This window comes from Dermacentor andersoni, chromosome 2, assembly GCF_023375885.2.
Source record: "Dermacentor andersoni chromosome 2, qqDerAnde1_hic_scaffold, whole genome shotgun sequence".
Classification (NCBI taxonomy): Eukaryota; Metazoa; Arthropoda; class Arachnida; order Ixodida; family Ixodidae; genus Dermacentor; species Dermacentor andersoni.
The window spans coordinates 124,100,227-124,124,710 of NC_092815.1; the positions used below are offsets into that span (position 1 = coordinate 124,100,227).

At 46.3% G+C, this 24,484-nt stretch overlaps 1 protein-coding gene across 1 annotated transcript in view; it reads left to right on the forward strand.

The window, feature by feature from the left end:
• The window catches only part of LOC140216146 (uncharacterized), a 291,954-nt gene extending 269,098 nt beyond the window's left edge, over positions 1-22,856 (forward strand). The window contains exons 4-7 of the mRNA XM_072286529.1: positions 5-210; positions 800-904; positions 15,605-15,740; positions 16,798-22,856. Of these exons, the coding sequence (XP_072142630.1) occupies positions 5-210; positions 800-904; positions 15,605-15,740; positions 16,798-16,967 (617 nt within the window). The 3' untranslated portion in view covers positions 16,968-22,856. The remainder of the gene's footprint in view (positions 1-4; positions 211-799; positions 905-15,604; positions 15,741-16,797) is intronic.
• Positions 22,857-24,484: the final 1,628 nt, after the last annotated feature.

Genomic DNA, 24,484 nt, shown 5'->3' on the forward strand with positions numbered 1-24,484 from the left:
GCAGCTGTCTCCATGGAAGGCTGCGGCCAGTCGAAGAGCTGCGTGACGCTCTCGCGCACGCGCACCAAGTGCGAGAAGGCCAGCCGCTGCGACCTGACCGTCACGTACGCCCTGAGCGCGGACAACCGAACGCTCGAGGTGACGATGGGGGGCGTCGCATCCATGGCCGGTCGCTACCTGGCGATCGCCTTCACCAACGACACCGATACCGTGAGTTATGTCGTACACTTGGCCGGACTGTAGTATGTGCGGTGTGGTGCAACTCGTGAAGCGATGCGACAAGCTTTCGGCACGGTATCCGCCATCTTGGGCTTTCCTCGAGTGGTGGGTACCCGTGTCCTGTGGTGGGAATCACTTAAATAAGGTGGCGTCAAAATGGTCCGGACGCTTGCAGGCGGTTCGCATTGCTTCGGTAGCGAAACGTTGAATAAACCTGCCGGTTTCACGACGAACACGTCATGTTAACGTAAAACATTAGACTAGTTGGTCCTGGGTGATTGGAAATGTAACAGCGGGACTTGAGCAAAAAAGAAATAAAGATACGAGGAGCAGAGAAGGACAAATGCTAACATTAAATTGGGAACTTCCCAGTCGGCTCTCCAATTTTCATCCTCGTCCCAAGTCGGCGTTGTTGCATTTTGAACACGCCGTCTGACAGATGCGTATAGGAAAAAAAAAAAGACGCACGTTTTCTCATGGGTCCTCTAGCAACTCGCAAGTCAATAGCATAATGTATTCTGCAGTATATTAAAAATAAGCATGCCTACTGGTGAACATATGCCTGGAAATTTCTGCACAGCTCAAGGGCGCCAGCATCTTTGCTTGCACTCGGACCGAAAGGCTGGCGGAGGTACGGCACTTCACGCTTGCCGATGACAAGAGCATGCCCATGGAGACGAACCAGGTGAGATTCCTCCCGCCTCGCTCCTGTGCGGTTTTATTCCATTGTCGATTTGTTGCCCTCTTACTGCTCAACGCAGGTGTTGCGGTATGCGTATGCGCAACCGGAGAAATAAACCTCTGTTAAGACTTCCCCGCGTGCTTGCGTGAAGTGCCAAATTTATTTGGAAATTGTGCCAAATCGAAAGCGAAGGACAGCTGCGGCAAGGGCTGTCGGAGCCACACGTTACCCATACCTGTGCGTATCTGTCCGCAGTCGGACAGTCTTGTCTTCTTCATTATTCTTACTTTTACTTTCTGTCATATTTCGTACCCATGTTCCCTTCTTCAGTACAGAGAAGCCGCCCCGAAGTATCCTGTAGTCACACTCTCTGTCGTTGCTTTTATCTCTCTCTCTCTCTCTCTGCCAGATTCCTCACCGTCTTTATCTGCAATTTGTTCGTTCGTTCGTGCGTGCGTGTGTATGTGTGGGAGGGGAGTACTTCTCGTATGTTTGAGGTGCTATTGCCGTACTATGCGAGGTGATGATAAAAAGAAAATTCCGGGGCTTTACGTGCCAAAACGACGATCTAATAATGAGGCACGCCGTAGTGGGGAGCTCCGTAAATATAGAGCGCCTGGGGTTCTTTAACGTGCTCCTAAATCTAAGTACACGGGTGTCTTCGCATTTCGCCCTCATCGAAATGCGGCCACCGTGGCCGCGATTCGATCCCGCAACCTGGTGCTTAGCAGCCCAACACCATAACCACTAAGCAACCACGGCGGGTGAGGTGATGATACTGTTACCCGCTCAGCGGCATTAGTTCACTTGTCGCACAGCAGTTCGTTCTGTGAGCAGTTGTTTCAAATCTCTGATTACTAAGTAACTTGGCTGACTACAACTTATGTCCGAAGTTGTCTTTTCGGTTTATCTCTATTTGCAAACGTTTTTTCTCCTTTTGTATGTCTTATTCTCCTAATGTATCACAATGGGGGTCTCTAAGTGGTAACTTAACTTTATGTTAGAAAAATGCGTAAGTTTGTCCTATTATTTTTGGCACAGATTAATGTTGGCCTTTTACTTTCGCGCTTCTGAGAAGGCTGTCACGATAAACATCTACGGCAGACAATCGCCGATGTATGCAGGGCTTAACACAAGACTACACAAAGCGTGGGCTCAGTGGCCGCCACTGAGTGCGAGGTCGTGGGCTCGATTCTCAGCTGCAGTGTGCGCGTTACGATGGGGGCGATATGCAGAAAACGCTCCCGTACTTGAATTTAAGTGCACATTATAAAGATTTCTCAAGTGGTCGAAAATAATTCGAAGCCCTCCGGACAAGTTAATATTGAGGCCTCTCATGTGAAGCTTCTGGAATTAAACCCAATGTTTACGCCTTGCACCGAAGCACACGAGAATAGTAACCTATACATTCGATCAGTCTTAAAATACGCTAACATCATCTGGTTTAAACACACGTCGACGAACTTATCAAAACTAGGAAAGGTGCGAAGGAAGACTCTGCGGTTCATTTTTAATAAGTCCAGCCCTATGACTCCCCTACACACCTCATAGCTGGTGCAGGCCGTAAAATACTACCTGTCAGGGCCAGACAAACCCGCTTAACATTCATCTAGCAACTTATGCACGCCCCGCAGGGGCGTCTGCGTCAGCAGGCGTCTGGTGCGTTGCGACACCACGTACCCGAGCACACGAGGGTTGGACCCTCCCGCGTGTAGCCGTGCGCGGCTTAGCCGTGTCTGGGGAAAGGGGGATCCTGGAGGTTGAGCCGATGCTGGGTGTCTGGACCTTTAAGGCCCCCCGCCGGAGGCAACACACCTCTTTGGCCTCTGCTTCACATAGACGGCACCCCCGGACTGACCCACCCGGGGGAAATCGGCAGTTGCCTCTTCCTGTCCCCCTCTCCACTCTTCGTCTTTCTCTCTCACTTTGAATCTTTCCTGTCTTCTACTCACTTCAGTTTACTTCTCATTTTCCAGGCAGCAAGGGTTAACCGTGTGTATCTACCCAACCTTGGGTACATATATTAGGTTATAGCGGCGTTGTATAGCTGACATTTACAGGTATGTTCCTAACCTCGTAGCGTCCCCTTGTTGGGCTCGGTGGTGGGTGGCTACCATCGCCGCTGAATATTCTAAGAATACATGACAAATGCATCCCCCCCCCCCCTTGCAGATCGTCCTATCAAAAGAGGGCGCACCGAAGCAATTTTCGATTTCACTTTGAAAACCAACGCAGAAACGTTCCCACGCTATCATGTGATCCACAGTGAAGGATCTCTGCCAATGAGAAAACTATCGCCATTCCTAATAGCAAAATGCCTAGTAGAAAAAATCGGAAAGCAATACCAAGCTTCAAAGATGTCAAGTGGGGACCTCCTCCTTGAACTCAAAACCAAAGACCAAGTCGCAGAGCTCGCTGATCTCACCAGTGTCGGTAACATCAAAGTCACCATCTCAGCACACCGTTCTCTCAACACAAGCAGGGGTGTAATATCAGAAGAAGATTTCTTAAACCTAAGCGATGAAGAACTCCTGGAAGGTTTCCAAGAACAAAATGTAATCAAAGTTCAAAGAATAACTCTCCGAAGAAATGACGAACAAATCCCGACGAAACACGTTATACTTACCTTTGGTACCAGCATTGTACCTACTACACTTGATGCAGGCTATCTTAAGATCAACGTAAGACGGTATATCCCAAACCCGAGGCGCTGTTTCAAGTGCCAGAGGTTCGGCCATGCATCGCAATCATGCAGAGGTAAATCGACATGTGCAAAGTGTAGTGCCAATGACCATCAGTCGGAAAACTGTAATGCTGCTCCACACTGTACAAACTGCAAAGGAGATCAGCCAGCATATTCACGATCTTGCCCCTGCTGGAAGAAAGAGAAAGAGGTAATTGCACTTACAGTGAAAGAGAAGACTTCATTTTATGAAGCAAGAAAGAAACTAGCACACTTACCTCAAACAACCTACGCCAGTGCGGTGCGGCAGGGGACAGCTCCGCAGTGGTCTCGGGAGTCTACAGGGACCGCAGTCGGTGGCGCAGTAGTAACTCCATCCGTCCCCTTGGTGGCAGCAGCCAGTGCTGCTCCATCATCATCATCACAGACGGGCCTGCAGACCCCGGTTCTACAGGGCCCCAGGCTAAATCGAACTCCCAGGCCTGAGACGCGCGTCTCAGCGCCTGGTTCTCGATCATCCAGCGCTTCTGAGAAGGTTATGGATATCGACACCAAAACTCCGGCGTCATCGACGCCAAAACATCAGCGCTCTCTGGAGCGCACTAAGGAAGACAAGCTCACAATAACTACGCGAACAAAGGGAACGGTAACCTGAACGGTTACCGTTCTTCCAGTAGTATATTCCCACTCACAAATGTCACCTACATTACTTAGTACATATATGTAAATTACCATTCTCAACTCTGCCACTATGGCTTTTATCGTGCATTGGAATTGTAGAGGACTGATTCGCAATTTAGGTGACATTAAAGACATAACAAATAACTTTTCGCCAATCGCATTTTGCCTACAGGAAACAAACTTAGGCCCTAAACACTGTCATTTCCTTAGAGGCTTCACCGTTGTCCGAAAGGACTGCGAATGTTCCAGCCGTTTGTCAGGTGGAGTGGCTATAGTCGTGCAGGGGGGCACTCCTACACGAAATTTCCAATTAAATACATCTTTAGAGGCCGTAGCTGTCACCATTCTATCTTACAAAACCATCACCATTCGCTCACTGTATATTCCCCCCCCCCCCCACACACACACATTTTACTACTAAACACTTAGAAAATCTAACAGATCAGTTACCAGAACCATTTGTTTTAGTAGGGGATTTTAATGCTCATTGTACTCTTTAGGGGAGTGTCAAAACTGGCCAAAGAGGACAGTTGGTTGAAGATTTTATTTTATGCAATGACATCTGCCTCTTAAATTCAGGCGCTCCAACCTACTTTTCACCAACTTCCCGCACGTTTAGTTGTTTAGACTTAGCTTTTTGCTCGCCTTCACTTTTTACTGATCTTAAATGGGAAGCTCTCGACACGTCATATGGTAGCGACCACTTACCCGCACTCATCAAACTCCTATCATCACCAAAAACCCTAGTAACTAGACCACGTCGATGGAAATTACAGCTCGCGGACTGGCCGGTCTATAAGGAGAACGCGATACTAGAAGATGTCTTTTCGCCAGAGCTAAGTATTGACAAACTTAATAAAAAAATCACTGAGGTTGTAATCTGTGCGGCAGAAAAGGCCATACCCCAGTCATCGGGTATTGTGCACAAAAAGCTAAACCCCTGGTGGACGAAGGAGCGCGCCGACGCTAAAAAAGCACAAAATAAGGCCTGGGGAATCCTACGAAGGTACCCCACCTATAGCAACCTGTTAACCTTCAAACAAGCGAAAGCCAAAGCACGGTTCATTCGTGGACATGCTGAAAAATCATCATGGCAAAAATACATCTCTTCAATTAATAGTACGGTAACATCAAAACGAATGTGGGACCAGGTGAGGAAATTTAGAGGAGAGTACTCATCTTACACAATACCACTACTTACATGCCCAGGCACACATACAACACTACAGGACCAGGCCAACTCATTAGGTGAACACTTTTACAACATCTCCAGCTCGGCAAACTATTCAAATTTATACTTAAAATATAAAGAGTCGGCGGAGAAACAGAGACTGCCCACCACTGGGGCTTCAGCTGAAATGTATAATAACCCCCTCACAATACATGAATTGAACAGAGTTCTCTCTGCCGGTAAAAAAACGGCAACAGGTCTTGACCATGTCCACTACACAATGCTGGCACACTTACCTCAAGCATCGGTAGGGACACTTCTTAAATTTTTCAATATGATATGGGAGTCTGGGGTAATGCCCACAGATTGGAAAAATGCGATAGTAGTGCCCTTTCTAAAATCTGGTAAACCCGCAACATCCCCTAGTAGCTATAGACCCATTGCATTAACAAGCTGTCTAGGTAAATCCTATGAGAGGATCATAAACACAAGACTCACATTTATCCTTGAAACAAGACGCCTAATAGATATGCACCAGTGCGGACACAAAAAGGGTTGCTCCTCCATTGACCATCTCGTACGACTAGAACAGGAAATACGTGACACCTTCCTACACAAGCAATATTGTCTGACGGTTTTCTTCGATTTAGAAAAGGCCTATGATACGACGTGGCGATATGGAATCCTAAAAGACCTGGCTGACCTGGGAATTCGCGGCAGAATGCTAAATTGTCTATGTGATTTCATGTCAAATAGAACATTTCAAGTACGTCTCGGCACAACACTTTCACGCACATTTACCCAAGAAAATGGCGTTCCACAAGGTTGCATTCTGAGCACGACACTTTTCATAGTCAAAATGAACTCTGTTAATAAAATTATCCCATCATCTGTTATGCACTCATTATATGTCGACGATTTGCTAGTGGCTTGCCGCGCTTCAAATCTACTCGCCTGCGAAAGACAACTACAAATAACGATAAGTAATCTGACACAATGGGCCAACAAAAATGGTTTCTGTTTTTCAACACACAAAACTGTTACAGTTCTCTTTTCTCAGAAGCGAGGTTTACACTGCACTCCAGTTACCACATTGTATGGTACAACGCTGCCGGTCAAAGAAGACTACAAATTTTTAGGTGTAACTTTTGACACAAAACTGAATTTCCTTGCCCACATTAACTCAACTAAGAAAAAAGCAAATAAAGCACTAAATATCATTAAGGTTTTATCGCACAAGCACTGGGGATCTGACTGAACATGTTTATTACGCATATACCGGTCTCTTGTACGTAGCATTCTCGACTACGGTAGTGTAGTTTATGGTGCAGCTAGGCAGTCCTACATTAAGCGACTTGATCCAGTTCAGAATCTTGGCCTACGACTGGCGAGCGGTGCCTACAGAACATCGCCTGTCCAAAGTTTATATGTTGACTGCAATGAGCCGTCCTTACAGCAACGCAGAGCACTACTTACACTTTCCTATGTGCTACGAATTCGATCATCACCACAGCATATATGCTACAGCATCGTAACAAGGTACAAATCATGGATACACTACACAAACAAACCAAACATGATTCGGGCACTAATCTTACGACACGAAGAATACTGTCAGAATTACGATGTTCCTCATGAGGCCCTGCAGGTTGCTGAAAGGCCACCAAGGTTGCCACCATGGTACAACTTTTCACAGCTATGTGACTGGACACTAACACATCTAAAGAAGAAAGACATTCCACAAGAACACATAATACAAGAGTTCCGAGCGATTCAAGAAAAATATAAAAATTACACGGAGTTTTACACTGACGGCTCCAAAACACAAGAATACGTAGGTGTCGGGATCGTAACAAAAAATTGGCAAAATAGCATTCGGATAAATAATTTTTCTTCAGTGTTTACCGCCGAAGTTTTTGCAATATGAACGGCAGTAAAAAAAATTACCAGCGACAAGCAGATGAATGCTATCATATATACCGATTCGTTAAGCGCACTCAGATCTCTAAACCTTAACTCCGCGTCTGAACCCCTAATTGGTGATATCCTAAACATGTTGGCCTATAATGAATACGGAAGAACCTTACGATTCTGCTGGGTCCCAAGCCATGTCGGGATACCAGGGAATGAAGCAGCAGATAGATGCGCGTTCATGGCAGCGCACAAAGGTATAACACAAACAACACCCCCGCAGGGGCGTCTGCGTGAGCAGGCGTTTGGTGTGTTGCGACACCACGGACCCGAGCACATGAGGGTCGGACCCTCCCGCGTGTAGCCGTGCGCGGCTTAGCCGTGTCCGGGGAAAGGGGGATCCTGGGGGTTGATCCGATGCCGGGTGTTTGGACCTTTAAGGCCCCCCGGCGGAGGCAACACACCTCTTTGGCCTCTGCTTCACGTAGACGGCACCCCCGGACTGACCCACCCGGGGGAAATCGGTAGTTGCCTTTTCCTGTCCTCCTCTCCATTCTGCGTCTTTCTCTCTTCCTTTCAATCTTTCCTGTCTTCTCGTCTCTTCTATTTACTTCCAACTTTCCTGGCAGCGAGGGTTAACCTTGTGTGGGTGGCCAACCTTGGGTACTCCAGATTGGGTTATAGTGGCACCGTACAACTGGCGAGGGCTTGTCTTACTCGTAAGACCTGCTCCGTCCCCATGTTGGGCTCGGTGGTGGGCGGTTGGCGCTGCTGCCGAACTCATGACCTCTATATGGCCTCTAGTAAACCACTTTCCCTTGATCGCCCTCTAAAAAGAGGGCGCACCGATGCAACCTTTCAATTCTTTTTGAAAACCAATGAAGAAAATTTCCCTAAGTACCATGTAATCCATAGTGAAAGTAACACGAGCGTCCGTAAATTCTCCCCCTTCTTGGTGGCGAAATGCCTTCGCAACACGATAGGACCTGGCTACAAAGCCACAAAAATGTCCAATGGAGATCTGCTCCTTGAATTGAAAGATAAATCCCAATATGAGAAAATGAATGACTTGAAATGCACAGGCGATGTAGCGGTCACTGTGTCCGCACATCGAACCATGAACACGAGCCGTGGAGTAATCTCCGAAGACGACTTCATGGACCTTAGTAACGAAGAGCTTCTTGAAGGTTTTCAGGACCAAAATGTCATCAAGGTAGAACGAATTCTAATCCGCAGGAATAACGAACAACTTCGAACAAAGCACATTGTACTAACCTTTGGTACCAGTGTGTTGCCTAGTACAGTGGATGCAGGCTATATCAAAGTACGTGTAAGGCCGTACATTCCAAATCCTCGACGGTGCTTCAAGTGCCAGAGGTATGGGCACGGTTCCCAGACATGCCGAGGACGGCAGACTTGCGCGAAATGCAGCTCGAACGATCATCCATCAGACACTTGCGACTCATCTCCACATTGCGTGAACTGTGATGGAAGCCATCCAGCCTACTCTAGAACGTGCCCTAAATGGAAGAAAGAAAAAGAAATCATTACACTAAAGGTCAAAGAAAATATAACATTTCACGAAGCAAGGAAACGTCTGTCATACTTGAATCACACGAGCTTTTCCGAGGTGGCGCGACGGGGGGCAGCGTCACAAATCTCCCGGGAGTCTACCGCGGTCACTGACAGTGGCCCGGTAATCACTCCGCCTGCCCCCCTGGTGGCTGCAGCAAATGCTGCTCCATCAACATCGAAGGTGGACCTGCCGACTCCAGTCCCGCAGGTTCCAAAGCTAATCCGAACTCCACGGCCTGGGACGCGAGTTTCAGCGCCTAGTTCACGATCCTCCAGCACCTCAGAGAAGGTTATGGAGGTCGATCAAAAATCCCCGGCGTCATCGACGCCGAAAGATCAGCGCTCTCAGGAGCGCGCTAGGAGAGAGAAAATACCTATAACTCCTCAAAGGAAGGGACCGGTAACCTAAACGGTTACCGTCCTTGTATACATATTACCTATTTTTAACATTTTCTCTTGAACACAGACAACAAAAACCTTCCTCAATATGGCTACACAAATAATTCAGTGGAATGCCAGGGGCCTATTTCGCAATCTAGATGATATCAAAGACCTACTTGCGGAATATCAGCCACGACTGTTCTGTGTTCAAGAAACACATTTAAACTCTACACACCAGAACTTCTTAAAACAGTACACAGTTTTCCGTAAAGATAGAAATAATGGTAATTCTTCTTCAGGTGGTGTGGCAATCATAGTCCAAAAATCAGTAGCATGCCAGCATGTATCACTCCAGAGCTCATTTGAAGCAGTAGCTGTTCGGGCTATACTGTTCAATCATCTTATAACGATTTGCTCCATATATATATCGCCTAATGAACGGTTTGACACAACAGAATTTGAAAAGCTGATTGACCAGCTTCCTGAACCTTATATAGTAATTGGAGATTTTAATGCTCACAGTCCATTTTGGGGTGACTCAAGATGTGATGCGAGAGGACGGGCAATAGAAAAGTTCCTTCTTTCATCTGGAGCCTGTCTATTTAACAAGACAGAGCCAACTTTTCACAGTCCTACACACAACACGTATTCATGTATTGACTTAGCCATAGGGTCAGCATCACTTCTTCCACACCTGGAGTGGAGAGTTATCAGTAATCCATATGGGAGCGATCATTTCCCTACACTCCTAGAAACAACAAAGTGGCACGATGGACCAGCTTACCCCAAAAAGTGGAAACTTCATAGTGCAGACTGGTCGAAATTCAGAAACATATGTAAACTGTGCCTGGAAGATGTGGACCACCTAGGTGTAGAAGAACTGGCAAGCTACATCACTGAGCATATCCTCTGTTCTGCTAAAAACTGCATACCTCAGTCCTGCACAGATAAAGTCAATCCAAAGCCGTGGTGGAACAGAGACTGCGAAACTGCAAAGAAACGGCAGAACAAAGCATGGAGTAGATTTTCACGCTATCCAACCACAGAAAACCTAATAGAATTTAAGCGGTGCAAAGCAAATGGCCGCCGCATCCGCCGAACATCCAAAAGAGAAAGCTGGTCACGCTACGTATCCTCCATAAACTCATACACGGATGTTAGTAAAGCATATAACAGGGTACGTAAACTAAAAGGTCAACGTGCAAATCCTTTTCCTCTCATCCCTGGCTCTGGCGATACAATAGAAGATCAAGCAAACACTCTTGGTCAGCACTTTGAAAGAGTATCAAGTTCGGAAAACTATTCCGAAACTTTCTTAAAGCATAAAAGAATAGCAGAAAATACTCCTCTGCGCCCAAACAAGTCATCAGAAGGGTACAATAGACCGTTAACATTCCATGAACTCAAGCTTGCCCTAGGTTCTTGTGGTAGTTCGGCTCCAGGTTCTGACACAATAACTTATGAAATAATCAACAATCTGCCTTATGAGACCCTAAACTGCATCTTAGGTCTTTACAATAAGATTTTTGCAACTGGTCATATACCTTCATCTTGGAAAGAAGCAATAGTCCTACCAATACTCAAACACGGCAAAGACCCCTCCTTAGTTAACAGTTACAGACCAATTGCACTCACTAGCTGCTTACTCAAGGTATTTGAAAAAGTGATTAACCGTCGCCTTGTGTTCTTTTTGGAATATAATGGTATATTGGACCCTCGCCAATCTGGTTTCCGAAGAGCGAGGTCTACAACCGATAATCTTGTTCTCCTTGAATCATATATACGTGATGCATTTGTACATAGCCAATACTGTTTATCTGTATTCTTTGATCTTGAGAAGGCATATGATACTGCCTGGCGTTACGGTATTCTGCAAGACCTGTCGTCCTATGGAATTTGTGGTAGTATGCTGAACCTTTTGCAAGATTACTTATCTGAAAGAAAGTTCCGCGTAAGAATTGGTAATGTACTATCACGCACTTTTATCCAGGAAAACGGTGTACCACAGGGAGGAGTGCTAAGTTGCACACTTTTTATAATCAAAATGAACTCTCTCCGCTCTGTTATACCACCCACGGTGTCTTATTCTGTCTATGTGGACGATATCCAAATCAGCTTTAAATCTTGCAACTTATCAATATGTGAACGCCAGATACAGCTGAGTGTTAATCGGCTGACGAAATGGGCAGACGAAAACGGGTTTAGATTCAGTGCCGAAAAGACTTCCTGTGTGCTGTTTTCTAGGCGAAGAGGGGTATGTCCGGACCCCTGCATTACGATGCATGGGAGAAGCCTCGTTATAAGAAAAGAACAAAAATTTCTGGGTGTAATCTTCGATACCAAGCTAACCTTCATGCAGCACATAAAACAGTTGAAGCTGAAATGTCTTAAAACCATGAACCTTTTAAAGATTTTATCTCATCAGTCGTGGGGAACAGATAGGCACTGTCTCCTATCTCTTTTTAAAAGCCTTGTGTTGTCACGCATAGATTATGGATGTATTGTTTACCAATCGGCCTCAAAGACAACGCTTAAGCTACTCGATCCTGTATATCACTTGGGTATCCGTCTAGCGCTTGGTGCCTTTCGGACGAGCCCCGTCCAAAGTCTGTATGCAGAATCGGATCAGTGGCCGCTGGATTATCAACGTACATATCTGGGAGTCACCTATGCAATAAGAATCATGTCACTAAAACAACATCCATGCAAAGCACTCATAAGTGATCAGTCGACAAATCAGTTGTACCTAAACAGGCCTTCACACACCCCGCCGTTTTCGCTGGCAGTAAAATCTATTGCGGAAAAACTCGGAGTAGTTTTCACAGATATACAGGAAAGCGACAATGCTGAACCCATTCCACCTTGGGAGCAATGTCCTGTCACTTGTGACTTGTCCTTTAGAGAGCTTAAGAAAAAGAGTTGTCCAAGTGCCCTCATCCAGCAACATTTCATGGCTGTTGAAGACAAGTACAGATCCATTGCACTTTTCACTGATGCTTCAAAGTCTGCAAATTCGGTATCATGTGCAGCCCATGGCCCAAACTTCTCCAACTCTAAAACCTTACATAAACACAGCAGCATCTTTACAGCGGAAGCGTATGGTATCCTGATCACTGTTGAGTATATAGTTCAGCACAAGATAGAAAAGTCTATAATATACACAGATTCCTTAAGCGTTGTCACAGCCCTGTCCTGTGGCAAAGCAAGCCGAAACCCCGTAATTAACCAGCTCCTTAAACAGATTCATGTAGCGCATAAACAAAACCTTGCTCTTGTTGTATGCTGGGTGCCAGGCCACTCTGGGATCGCAGGCAATGAAATGGCGGACAAAAATGCTGGAGAAGCGGCTCATCGGGGTACAATTGATGTAAGTTGGGTACCTGGTGTGGATATGAAACCTGTGGTACGAAAGGCGCTCCGTAATCATTGGCAAACTGAATGGGACAAGGAAGTTCAAAATAAGCTGCACCTGCTCAAACCGCAGTTAACCAAATACTTTCCACTGAAGCTTAATAGACACACCGAAGTCACCCTGGCACGCCTCAGAATAGGACACACTTATGGCACACACAAATACCTCTTGACAGCAACTGACCCACCGACGTGCACACGCTGCGGTGAGAACCTAACCGTCCTACATGTCCTCATTCAATGTCCTGAACTTCACCGACACCGATTGACTCATTTTAGAGAACTCTACTCACACCATATACCACCCCATCCCTCGATGTTCTTATCAGAGGATGCACTTTTTAATTATAAAAGAGTGCTTAATTATCTTGCGCAAGTTAACTTTCTCAACATCATCTCATACCATCCTAACCTTCAGATTGCGCCTCACAGGTGAGGCACAGTCTGATGCACATAAGTATGTCTGAGCTCTTGCGCTTCTTGCGTAAGCAAGAATTGTACACCAAGGGACTTGGACAATCCAGAATAAATTAACATGTGTGCCTGTAGCAATTGTTTTTAAAGCCCTATATTTATCTTAGTAATTATTTTAGAATTCATCCACTAGTATCTAAAGATCTTACGTGTAGGCCTCTATACAGCCTTTATTTTAAATCATAGTCCTAATCTCACAATTTTACTAAACCATAACACATGTACTGGCGCTCTTTGGCCTTAGATGCCCTTGCGCCATTAAACATCAATCATCATCACAAACAACACTTCCATACAAAGACAGTATCCGAGCGATTCATAAGGCCCTAACATCAAAGTGGCAACTAGAATGGGACTCATGCACAAATAACAAGTTACACACAATAAAACCCCTGCTTAGAGAATGGAAGTTGTGCAGTCACCAGCAACGCTTCTATGAGGTGATCCTATGTAGACTTCGAATCGGGCATACACACCTGACGCACCATTTTCTACTTCAAAACGAAAACCCGCCAACTTGCGAGAAGTGCCATGAACCACTCACCATAATGCACATTATTAGGACATGTCGAAACATTGAAACACAGAGACAAAGGCTTTTACAGAATCTCTACAACTTACACATACCTTTACACCCCTCATCAATACTCGGAGATGAACCGCTAGTGCCCTTCACTGACTTGTTCAGCTTTTTAGAAGGAACTTGTTTTTTACACAAACTCTAATGTATCGCAGCTCGCGCTGCTTTAAGATTTGAATTCTTAATATCTTGTGGCTGGCGCAGCATGGCCTTAGTCGCTTTTGCGCCATTAAACCCGAATTAACTAACTAACTAACTTATGCACGACAGTTTTAAGACTGACCCAGCTAAGTACGTCACTTTGTCTACGTCGCTTCTATCGCAAAACACACGCACACACGCACACACGCACACACGCACACACGCGCACACGCGCACACGCGCACACGTGCACACGCACACACGCACACACGCACACGCACACACGCGCACACACGCACGCACACACACGCACACGCACGCACGCACGTATACACACACACATTTGCACTAAACCAGTACAGTGTTCACAGTGGCACATTCAGCTTTTCACTTTTCCCACGCGCGGTCAAATATTGGAGTCTTCTCAACTCAGGGACAGTTTCCTCTCCGTCACTTTCATCGTTCATCAACCTACGAGAGACATCAAACACAGTAGACGCCGCTTAACACACCCCTATATCTTTACTGTGTAATACTTATTTGGTGCGCATAAAATTTCTGCTTTTCAAGCCCCAAACTGCGGTGATTTCGGCGCTGTTATGTGCATAACTCCTGTAATTTTATATGAGTCATTTATTCGCTATCTTTATCTAAATTTTATGACAAATTCGGCTAATCGCACCGGGGCGCCCTGGGGCAACGATGACTGGATGAAACGGCACATTGGGGCGCCCCAATGCGCACCCGTGCGATTTGACGTATTCGCCACTAGTAATAGTATATTTCTTATAGAGTGGTGTTGGTATACTAACGCAATGTCCTCCTGTATTTCACATCGTCATTAGTATTATTATTGCAATACATAAAGTAGCTTCTCTTCTTTTTTGTTTTTTACTGTACTATGCAGCATGAGCAGTCTGTTTCCTTTGTAAAACTGTCTTAATACAATGCCCACCTGCTTTGGTCTCACTGAGATTGGCAGTATCGCAAATAATAATAATAATAATAATAATAATAATAATAATAATAATAATAATAATAATAATAATAATAGTTCAACCACAATAAAAAGCTACTTTTTGAAAAACACTGGGCCCATTTGGCGTGCATGACCTCTAGGAATTAACTCACCACGCCAAATTTTCTGTCGCGGCCTCGAACATATGGGCCTCTGTTGACGGGAGCCCCAAGATGAATCCTCTACGCAGCGAGTTCGTCGCATTGGAGCGTAGCTCTTTCACGCGGCAACAGGATAGGATGGGAGCAGAGGCAACAACGCAAGGCGGTGGCATTTGGACAAGATGTCTAATTAATAAGCAATTATTTAATTATTTCGTGCCCTCGTTTGTAATGACGGCCTGTGGCGATTCTGCCCCGAACACGTTCACGCAAGGTTTCAGTTCAGTTCAGCTTATCGTAGCTAAAGACTCCGGGAAAGAATATCGCACGAGGGAAAAGCTTTAAATATGTGGCGCATCACCTAGACATCATTAGGTATATATGCAAAGGGATCAACCGCACGCTGTTGGAACGAGGACGGCGGAGTGATCCTACACATGCCTTTAGCGTACTATCGCACGTTGTGTATGCGCTTGCGCGCCTTTTTCTGAAGGCCCGCAGGGGGTCACGTGCCCCCAAGCTCGCCCTCGGAGCTTTATGAAATGAGCGCGCGACGATTTCTCGGCGCATGCGCAGGTCCTGGAGAACACTGCGTTCGAGCAAGACGGCGAGCGCGTCTGGTGCCGCTTCGAGACTCCCGTGCGAGTGGCCGGATTCGACCTAGCCGCTCCCCTCTACCAGCTGTATTTCTGGGGCCAAGCCAACCTCACGTGTGAGTACGACAGCTAACCGCACTGCCATCGCACTCTGTCTTTGGAGCGTGAGGAGATATTAAAGAGAAAATAAAACATACTGCGAGGTGTCCGTCAGAAAGAACTTTATATGTTAATGTGTCACCAGATTCAGCAGCTGTAGGCAGCTATTCAACAGCGATAGGCAATGCATGAATGCATTACCTATAGTTGCTGAAACTGGCGGCACATTGACGCTCGGCTTTACGCTTCCGATGTAATCTGCGCTCCCACGCTGCGCCGGTTCGGGTGGCGGCGGCGGCGGTATGTGGCAGCATTACGCAGTTTTCGCTCCCCAATGTCTTCTGCTGTGGTGGTACACCTCTCGGAGCCATTCCAGCTACTGCCATAGGGTGCTTCGCAAAGCGGTTTTCTCTAATGGTGTGATAGATCACTTTCCTTAATGCTATAGTTGAGCTACCTTATATAAGTGGATGCAACTCCGCTTAGAGCTTTAAATCCTGTAAGATCTTCCATGCACGTTCTGAAACCAGAATGCCGGTCACTGCGGAGCCCAGACCATCTCAGTATAAGGGCTCCTGGGTATGTCACGTGGGTGAGTCCACAGCAGAGGGTGTACGTTGGTGTCTTGTACAAGGGTCTCAGAGTTTGGGCGCATGGCGTCTCCGTTCATGAATTTCATGTCGGGAGTCAGTCCGTTTATAAAGCCCTTCCAGTTGGTTGTAGTAGCAGGGGTGAGGGCTACACATATTTATCGAGATTCGAGGAAGAGAGATACAAACGGGGTGGGAAAGACAGCGAGATTAACTGGTGAAGATTCTGGTTTGCTACTCCGCACTGGGGGAAGGGTAAAGAAAAATGGAGGACGGAAAAATAGCGGAGAGAAAATGCAAAAGCGCCAAGGTAAATAGAGGAGGTTGGAAACGTCCGTGAGAAGTGGTCTCTGTCGATAACGGGCCACTCGAACGCAACTACATATCGAAATATTGACGGTGGCGTTCCAGCGTTGTTGACAGCGTCTCCACTCATATTCTGTTCCGATTTCCTTTTTTTTTCTCTCTCTCTCTCGATTCACAGCTGGCCAGATCGAGATGAGTCCCCCGTACAAGACTTCCAAGGAGCCCGTACAAGTGGGCGTGGCCCAACACAGCAGGCTCACCAGCGCCTCCTCGCGAGAGAGCGCGCCGGTGTTGGCGGTACTCGTCGCGGGACTCGTGGCGTCGATACTCCTGCGGCCCATGTCCTAATCTCTGTTACAGCGAAGTTTGCTCGCGTTGCACGATTTCGTCGCGATTTTGCGTGAATTCGCAACCTCTGCTGAAGTGTTCGCACGTGGCACCACAGTCGCTGGTGGCACACACAGCAGATTTCTTCATCTCGTCTTTTTTTTTTAATAAGCACGGTAATTAATTACTTTCTGCGTGCAGGCGATGTTGCCAGAACTCAATAAGCGCTATACCGTGTTCAAGTTGGGATAGTGATGCGAAAGCTAGTTTTGTTGCGACAGTAGCCGACGTTTGACATAGCAAACCCGTGGACCATCAAGTTTGCAACGTGATTTTATTTTTTGGATTGGTCCTACTAGTAGCAGCGCAGAAGGCATGGTCCTTACGAGCCAGTACTTGACGACGCTGCCATCTGACCAGATCGAAGAGCTCCTGACAAGATTCTCTCAACTGCAGAACAAGCATAACTTTCCGCCAGAGGAAGACTGCCTACAGCCTCCGTAGCTCTTGCGGAACGGTAGTATTCGTGTAAAGGAAAGCGGAAAATCAAAAACGAGAAAGTGCGCACGTTTTCAGATAATGATGTATGCTTGGCTGAAATTCCTGAAATAATCTTACTTTTCGCCACGTGACCTTCGCTTTTTACACGAGCACCGTCACAATATAGATTGCGCTGCCCCCCAGCGAAGCTCCACGGGCATTATGTGTCACTGTTGAAGGTGCTGGTATGCGTGCTTTTGTGAGCGTTCTCTGTGTCGAAAAAAAGAAATTTCGATTCGTAAGTTTAAAGCGTGTGCTCATCACCTTATAGGGAAACCTCGTCTACCAAAGCATGTGCGCCCACTTGACGGACGAGGTTTCGAGATTGTATTAGAAGTCGCAATGGCGGGGACAGACGGCTGCCACTTTCTCCGAATCGCTAGTTTGGAATAGTAGCTCCAATTAATTATTATACGCATCTCCTTTCGCTGGCTCTGTGTACTTCGATGTCGGAAAACTTAATCGGCAGTAGTGAGCGACGACCGGCTAGTCGATGCTGCATGGCCTGAAAGTGCACACTTTGAATGTGTATTCTCGCCAACAGTGACGAATATCCCACCCCCCAAAACAAAAAAACAAAAAGACCTTGCATTTCCTTACAATAGACCTTCATTTTCGTATGATAGGCACCTTCATTTGAACCTACTGAGCCCTGTTCTATTGACGGCGTTTCAGTCAACTGCCTGCTGAGGTAGTGCGGATGAGTGCTAGCAAAGCTTAGCGGCACGGAGGTCGTGTGCCACAGTTTTGTTTGTTGAACTAGCTCTGGTTTTCGGTAGCAGACGGAAATGAAAGTTATCGTCGCCAATTGTGTGTCAGGCACTATAACGTGCTAGAATCTTGGGTTTCGATCCTCAACACCGCGTGGCAACGATAACGTGGAGAGATGCAAGAAACGAAATGTTCGCTCTGGTTGTCCTCAAAACGAGGACTGCCATCTGTGTACTGTCGCGATCTTCATAAAAGGACGCACGCTAGCGCTGGGCAGATAGCCCCATTCCCTACTGCAACGACGACGCTCCGCGGCCGCCATTCGAAGCAGCGGGGGAGAGCGGTGCCGTAACGTGGACTGCCGGCATCCAAATCTGGCAGTGCTTTCCAGCTGGCCGTGAAAAACTTGAAGGAGGAGAAATAACTTTGTTCTTGAGTTCAGGTCGAGGCTCATGTACGGCTATGACGCTTTTCACTTGTCATTTTCCGCGTGATGAAGGTGTCCTCTTCTGTGGAAGCGCTCCAAGTTAAATGCACAAGCACACAAGTATGGAAATCGTAAGGACAGATGATGCGCCGTCATTATAGCAGCTGGTCTCCTAATCAACTTCACACAGTGTGAACGCTGCATTTCTGTATCGCACGCTGTCTAACAACTGTCTGTAACACAGTTGTCTGTAACAACTGTCTAAGGCACCTTGTCACCGACAGCGCTGAGAGGGAGAAGAAATACGTTAAAGCTAGAAATAGCGTACTATTTACAGGAACGCGCTTTGGTCGTTGTGCTGACTCGTGCGAGCATTTTCTTGACAGCACTGTCGTGTTTTAATGGACTTCTCTTGCAGTTACCTAAAACTATTTTCGTTTCCGGTTTACTTCTCAGATATATCGCAACATAATTTTTATTATCAGCTGTTGTTACCGTTATTCTTGCATAATTTGTTTGTTGTGCGATGTATATTTACCTTATAGTTTCTGCACTGACATCGAAGGTGTATCATTTCCTGGGAAAAAAAAAAAGAATTGTATAGATAACAGCGCGTACAACTCGGCAGGCTCACTAGTCACTGTGTCACTTCCACTCATGCGAATCGCTCTCGCACGCTCTTGCCACCAACGGCACACCACACGCACTCAAAACACGAGCAAGCGTCGTTGAAGCTGCCACTCATTATTTATCGCAGTCAGGTCGCTCGCACGCTTCCATGACTTCTTCTTTTTTTTTTTTTTTTTTGAAGCGTGCGAAAACACGGCGCCGCGAATGGCTTACAGCACTGCCCGCACGCACGTAACGCGCGTGAACTACGCATCGCACAAATAGAAGGGACGAGACGATTCTGACGATTCTGTCGTTCTAGGCAGAAGGAACTTATGCATGAAGCGTGGCGATGCTCTCATTGCGACGACGTGTTTTTTTTTTTTTTTTTGAGGGTCCCACGTCACCCCGCCCTTTAATAATAGAATTGTAACAACTTAGTTTTGTTAGTGCAGCAGTATATAGACCGGAACGGCGCTCGTCCCGCAGTACAACTGCTGTGCGAAGACGAGGCGAAGAGAAAGCGAAGACGAGACGGAAGAGAATCTGGCGAAGGAATCCTTTTACAGGGCGCGACGGCCTCTGTATATATTGTTATCCACAAAAAACAGTTCTTCTTCTTTTTTTTTGTTTTTTTTTTTTTGCTTGCGTGCTAGCGCACTGTCGCAAGAGATGTACGTACGGCAAGCAGGCCTTCTCGTTGTCCCTGGACTTACGTAACTAGCGAGGGACAGTTATGCAAATTCGCTTGGCATACTGCTACCTATCAGCAACCGCCCCGAAACCGGACGGGGCAGTTAAATTCATTTTATCTGTTTTTTTTTTAATTTTTTATATAGGAGGAAGTCTGCTACGTGGTATATTTGAACGACTGTAGCTCTTCGCTGCACAAATTAGATGTTGAATTGAATCGTGCAATGAACGAAATATAATGTTTAGAAGCAATGAGGTGATGTAAGCCGCCCACGACCGGTGCAGCAGAGGCCTGCTTGCGGTTAGGAGGCAGACATAAACGTAGGCTTTTGCCGATGTGTCACTGTCCGTTGGCTACAGTACAGTTAATTGCGAAGTAGCAAATCGTTACTCCATAATATTGTTTTATTATTCTCTGTTGCATTCATCTTTTACGAGCTGCAGTTTATTCATTTTCATTTTTCCCGGTGGTCATTTCATTTTACTTTTGGTATATAAGCCTTACATAAAAAGCAAATTGTCGCTTCGTGTTTCCGTTCTTGACTGGCGCCTTTTCTTTCTTCTTTGAGTTAGGGAGGTACTGTACAGCCAGCTTAAGAGGAGGAGGAGATTAGTTGTCCTCTGTGCAATCACCCGTGCGAACGCATTCTCCTTTCACATTCCTTTGTGCGCTCTTGTTGCTTACTGAAGCCGAGCAGTCGTTTTACACACAACCAAAAGTCATTCGCAGCGACACTTACCTTCTTACTCTCAGGAAACTCTCGTTTGCCACCTGTTCACATTTCAATTCTTTCGAAACACTGAAACATCAGCGAGCATATGCTACTGCAGTATTCTTATTGCTCCATTTTTTTTTACGATAGTGCAGTCATGGAGAAATGCTTCTCCACAGGCAGGACTTTTTCGAGTTCTGCATTCGACATTGAAGGCCTAAACGTGGAACCTTAAACACCGACCCAATCTTAAGTTAGTAGGTAAAAAGAAACGGCAGTTTGCACGAGCATAGTTCTGACTAATGTTTTGGCTCGTCATGATAATGCGTGCAACGAAGGCGGATCACCGCATTAGGTAGCTTGGGCACGTCCTGATCTTCGACCGTTGGTCGTCCGTCGTAAGCGGGAACAGATTACACCCGGGGACTGGAACCCGCCATATTTTCATATTCCTAAGGTGTCTGGTACAACCGCTACTATAAAGGCCAGTCGAAGCAAAGGTTGTGGAAGGAAACTGCCATCATGAAACTTCTGTTCCTCCTTCCTTATATATATATATATATATATAGCGAGAGAGAGAGAGCGGCGTCATCAAATTCATATATACTTGCGCTACAGAAAAAGAAAAAAAAATATGGTACACTATTACACTGGCTTTCATGACAATTTTTGCATAGGAATTGGCTCCAGCTACTGAGGTGACAAATAATGTACAAATAGAGCCTTAAAGAAAGGCAAGCAATGATTGAACGAGCTGCGCTGGATTAGATGCGTTAGCGTAAAGTACCTGTCAAAAACACTTGAAACAATATACTAGAGAGAGAAATAAGGACAGAAGGAAAGAAAAAATTGAAAGGGAGGAGAGGTAGGGATGTTGACCTGACAAGAGTTTCCGGTTTGCTACTCTGCAGCAGGGTCGGGGAAAATCGGTTGGAATGAAAGAAAACAGAATATATAAATTAGTGTGAACGACGTAAAAATATTCCGACTTTTTCTATCTTCCTTTTTTTTTTTTAAACAAAAGCTGTTTCTTTCGTCATTCCACTTGAGAGTTCGGCCTGGGTGTCGTCACATGGGCTGTTGCTTCTGAGAGCGGCTCGCCTTGGAGCGACGTGTGCGGGCCGTAACTGATGGACTCTTTCCGCAATACTGGTAGGTTTTGAAACGCGATGTTTTTTACACCAAGTGCACGTTTCCTTAAGCGCTTTCGGCCTGGACGTACTTGTGTCCGTTTTGTAATCTTAGAGGGGCTACTAAGACAATTCCTCCTCTCTCAAGTCCCTTCACGAGTTTTATATGCACCCTTGGATAGCGTGGAACACCCGCCAGTGCTGTGGTCTGCCCACATTTCCCTTGCTTTTTTTTTTTTATTTTTTATTATGCTCACTGAGCACGCATGCATGAACTGTTGAGAGCTCGCTTTTTAATATTTTTAGCTTTACCAAAAAACAAAGCTCAACAAACAAAAGTGTAATTCGAATTTATGTGTTGCTAGAATCGAAACTAAGTCCCTATTTACTCGTACACCGTCAGCAGAGCTGCGTTTCGAGTAGTCATTACGGGTGTCGCGCAATTCGTGTTACCTTTCTTTATAGTCGTCTTGTTGGGCCACTGCGTTGATCGCCTCACCGCAAGGCTGGCTATTTTTCAAATCACGGAATGAAGCTTGTCCCAGTTGGGCCTGTTTATTATTATTTGTTTCTCGATCACGTTACAGTGAAATCGTCCCAAGAACTAGTCATGCAACTGCCTCTGTTTTAGAAGTAGTATGTATGGTGTGTATAACGCGTAAGTCTGCTTTACATATACGCAACCAAAATGAGGCATTTGCATTGTAGGCTGCTTAGGCTGCCGTTACGAGCGCTAGTTATTATTTTACTACGTGTTTAATTGGGCCGGGTTGAGTATCGTGACCTTTACTACTTGTCTCTGTGCGTGCTGTATTGAGCGCTATTTCCCGTCTACTGTGTCACATCCCGCTGCCATTATTCTGTTTTCTGACAGCTAAGCTACTCGCTGCTTGTAGTACGCTACCTTATCGCGCCCCCAACATTATCGGAGTTCTATATATGTTCTCTCTTTCTCAACGTAGGCGCTTGCAAGTGAGTGTGTGCGCAAACCGTGACTTCTTTTTTTTTCAGTTATTGATTCTGATGAACATATCAGAGTGCACTGGCTTGATGTGAGTGTGTAAATAAAGGAATATTAGAAGCAATGCGCCTTTCTGTGTTTCGTCATGATGGTTTTTTTTTTTTTCGTGACACCTCAGCAAATGAGTAATTGACCGCCTCTAGCCAATGCACAGTAATGAAGTGCAAATGTTAAACTTGTGCTACCAATTAAAAATGTGCCTAACTATCACGAAAGTTCGTGGCGTCGTTTGGCTTTGTCCGAATTTAAGTACAATTGACTGCACTAAGCCGCAGTTCCAAGTGACGCACAGAAACTTTTGCAAGTACGGCAGCTACCTTTGCACTGGGCGTCTCAGAAAGGCAGTGTTCGGTTGTTCCATTTTCGACGCATAAGAAAATGAAGGTGCATATCTTCATTTTGCTGCTAACTGTGAACGCAGAAACCGGAAGTTCCACTATTCGCGTTGTTTCGGTGAAATAATCGCCCCAATCAGGTCGGTTGTCGGGAGTGGTTGTAACAGTGGACGCCACGTTTAAGAAAGAAGTCGCAGTATATCGCTCGAAAAGCGAAGCATCCGTTGGAATAGCAACTTATTAGCAAGCTATACGAAGTAAGAATAGTAGTTTTATTGGCCGTGTAAACTTGTAAGTATTCGCTTGCTAACTCAATTAACAAGTATGGCGTCACGCGGTCACATAAACACACGTCACCCGAGGACCGCGGACACACGCTGTCGAAATGCTGGCGTGAGGAAGGGCGGCAGCAGCAGCGTGCAAACTGACCCTCAAGTTGCCCTCTCGCTTCAACGTGAGCTAAGCGGCGAGAACACAGCGCGCACGAAGCTATCAGCCCTCGGCGCGCCTAGACTCTCTAGCATCCCAGATCGCTTTCAAGATAGGGCTCGCGTAGCCGTGCAAGGCCGCACCATACGCAGCCACCGCTGGAGGAGAATGTCTGTCTGAGGAGAATGTGTCGATGCGTCTGAATGTATGCATAAGTACTGTCGCACTACAATTACCCGCCGCTGGAGTAGAATGTCTGCGTAAGTAGAATGTGTCGACGCGTCTCGAATGTCTGCATAAGGTACCGTCGCAATACAATTGTCGAGAAGCATTAAATGAAACAAACGAACTAGTAGGTTATTAGATTGCTTCTGACAGCAGCCGAAAGAAGGATCGTCCGTTGCATCCTCGCCGCGGCGAAGATTACCGACGAGCGAAGCGAGCGTTAGGTGCTCGCCATATTGGTCCGCCTGAGGCTAGCCCTTCAAAGAGGCCATGTAAATAGCTTGATGTGCGAGTTTTTTTAGAAATAATGACACTAAGGAGAGACGCAGAGAGCAGCGCCGGGTGCGGACGTCGTCGCAAGAGCCACGCCCACACTGTAAAAAATTCAAGCGGTCGACGTCAAGAGCTCCACTGCTAAAGGAGGACATCGGTAGACCCTATGTTGTTTCCGTAGCCAGTTACAATAATCGGGTGCGAAATATCTTGCCCATTCACAATTGCTTTTCTCTTGACATTTTCCCATTTTACGCAATGTTTGAAGGTGACTCGTAGAGGAGACTCTGCCTGATGAGCGCGTCCAGTATAGGTGACGCATGTGTGGCGCGGCACTCGCGGACATATGTTCTTCTTTTTTTGATACCGGGCCGCCGCCACCGGCGCCTATTTACAGGCATGTCCACTGCATCACGAAGGCCTCTACCAGCG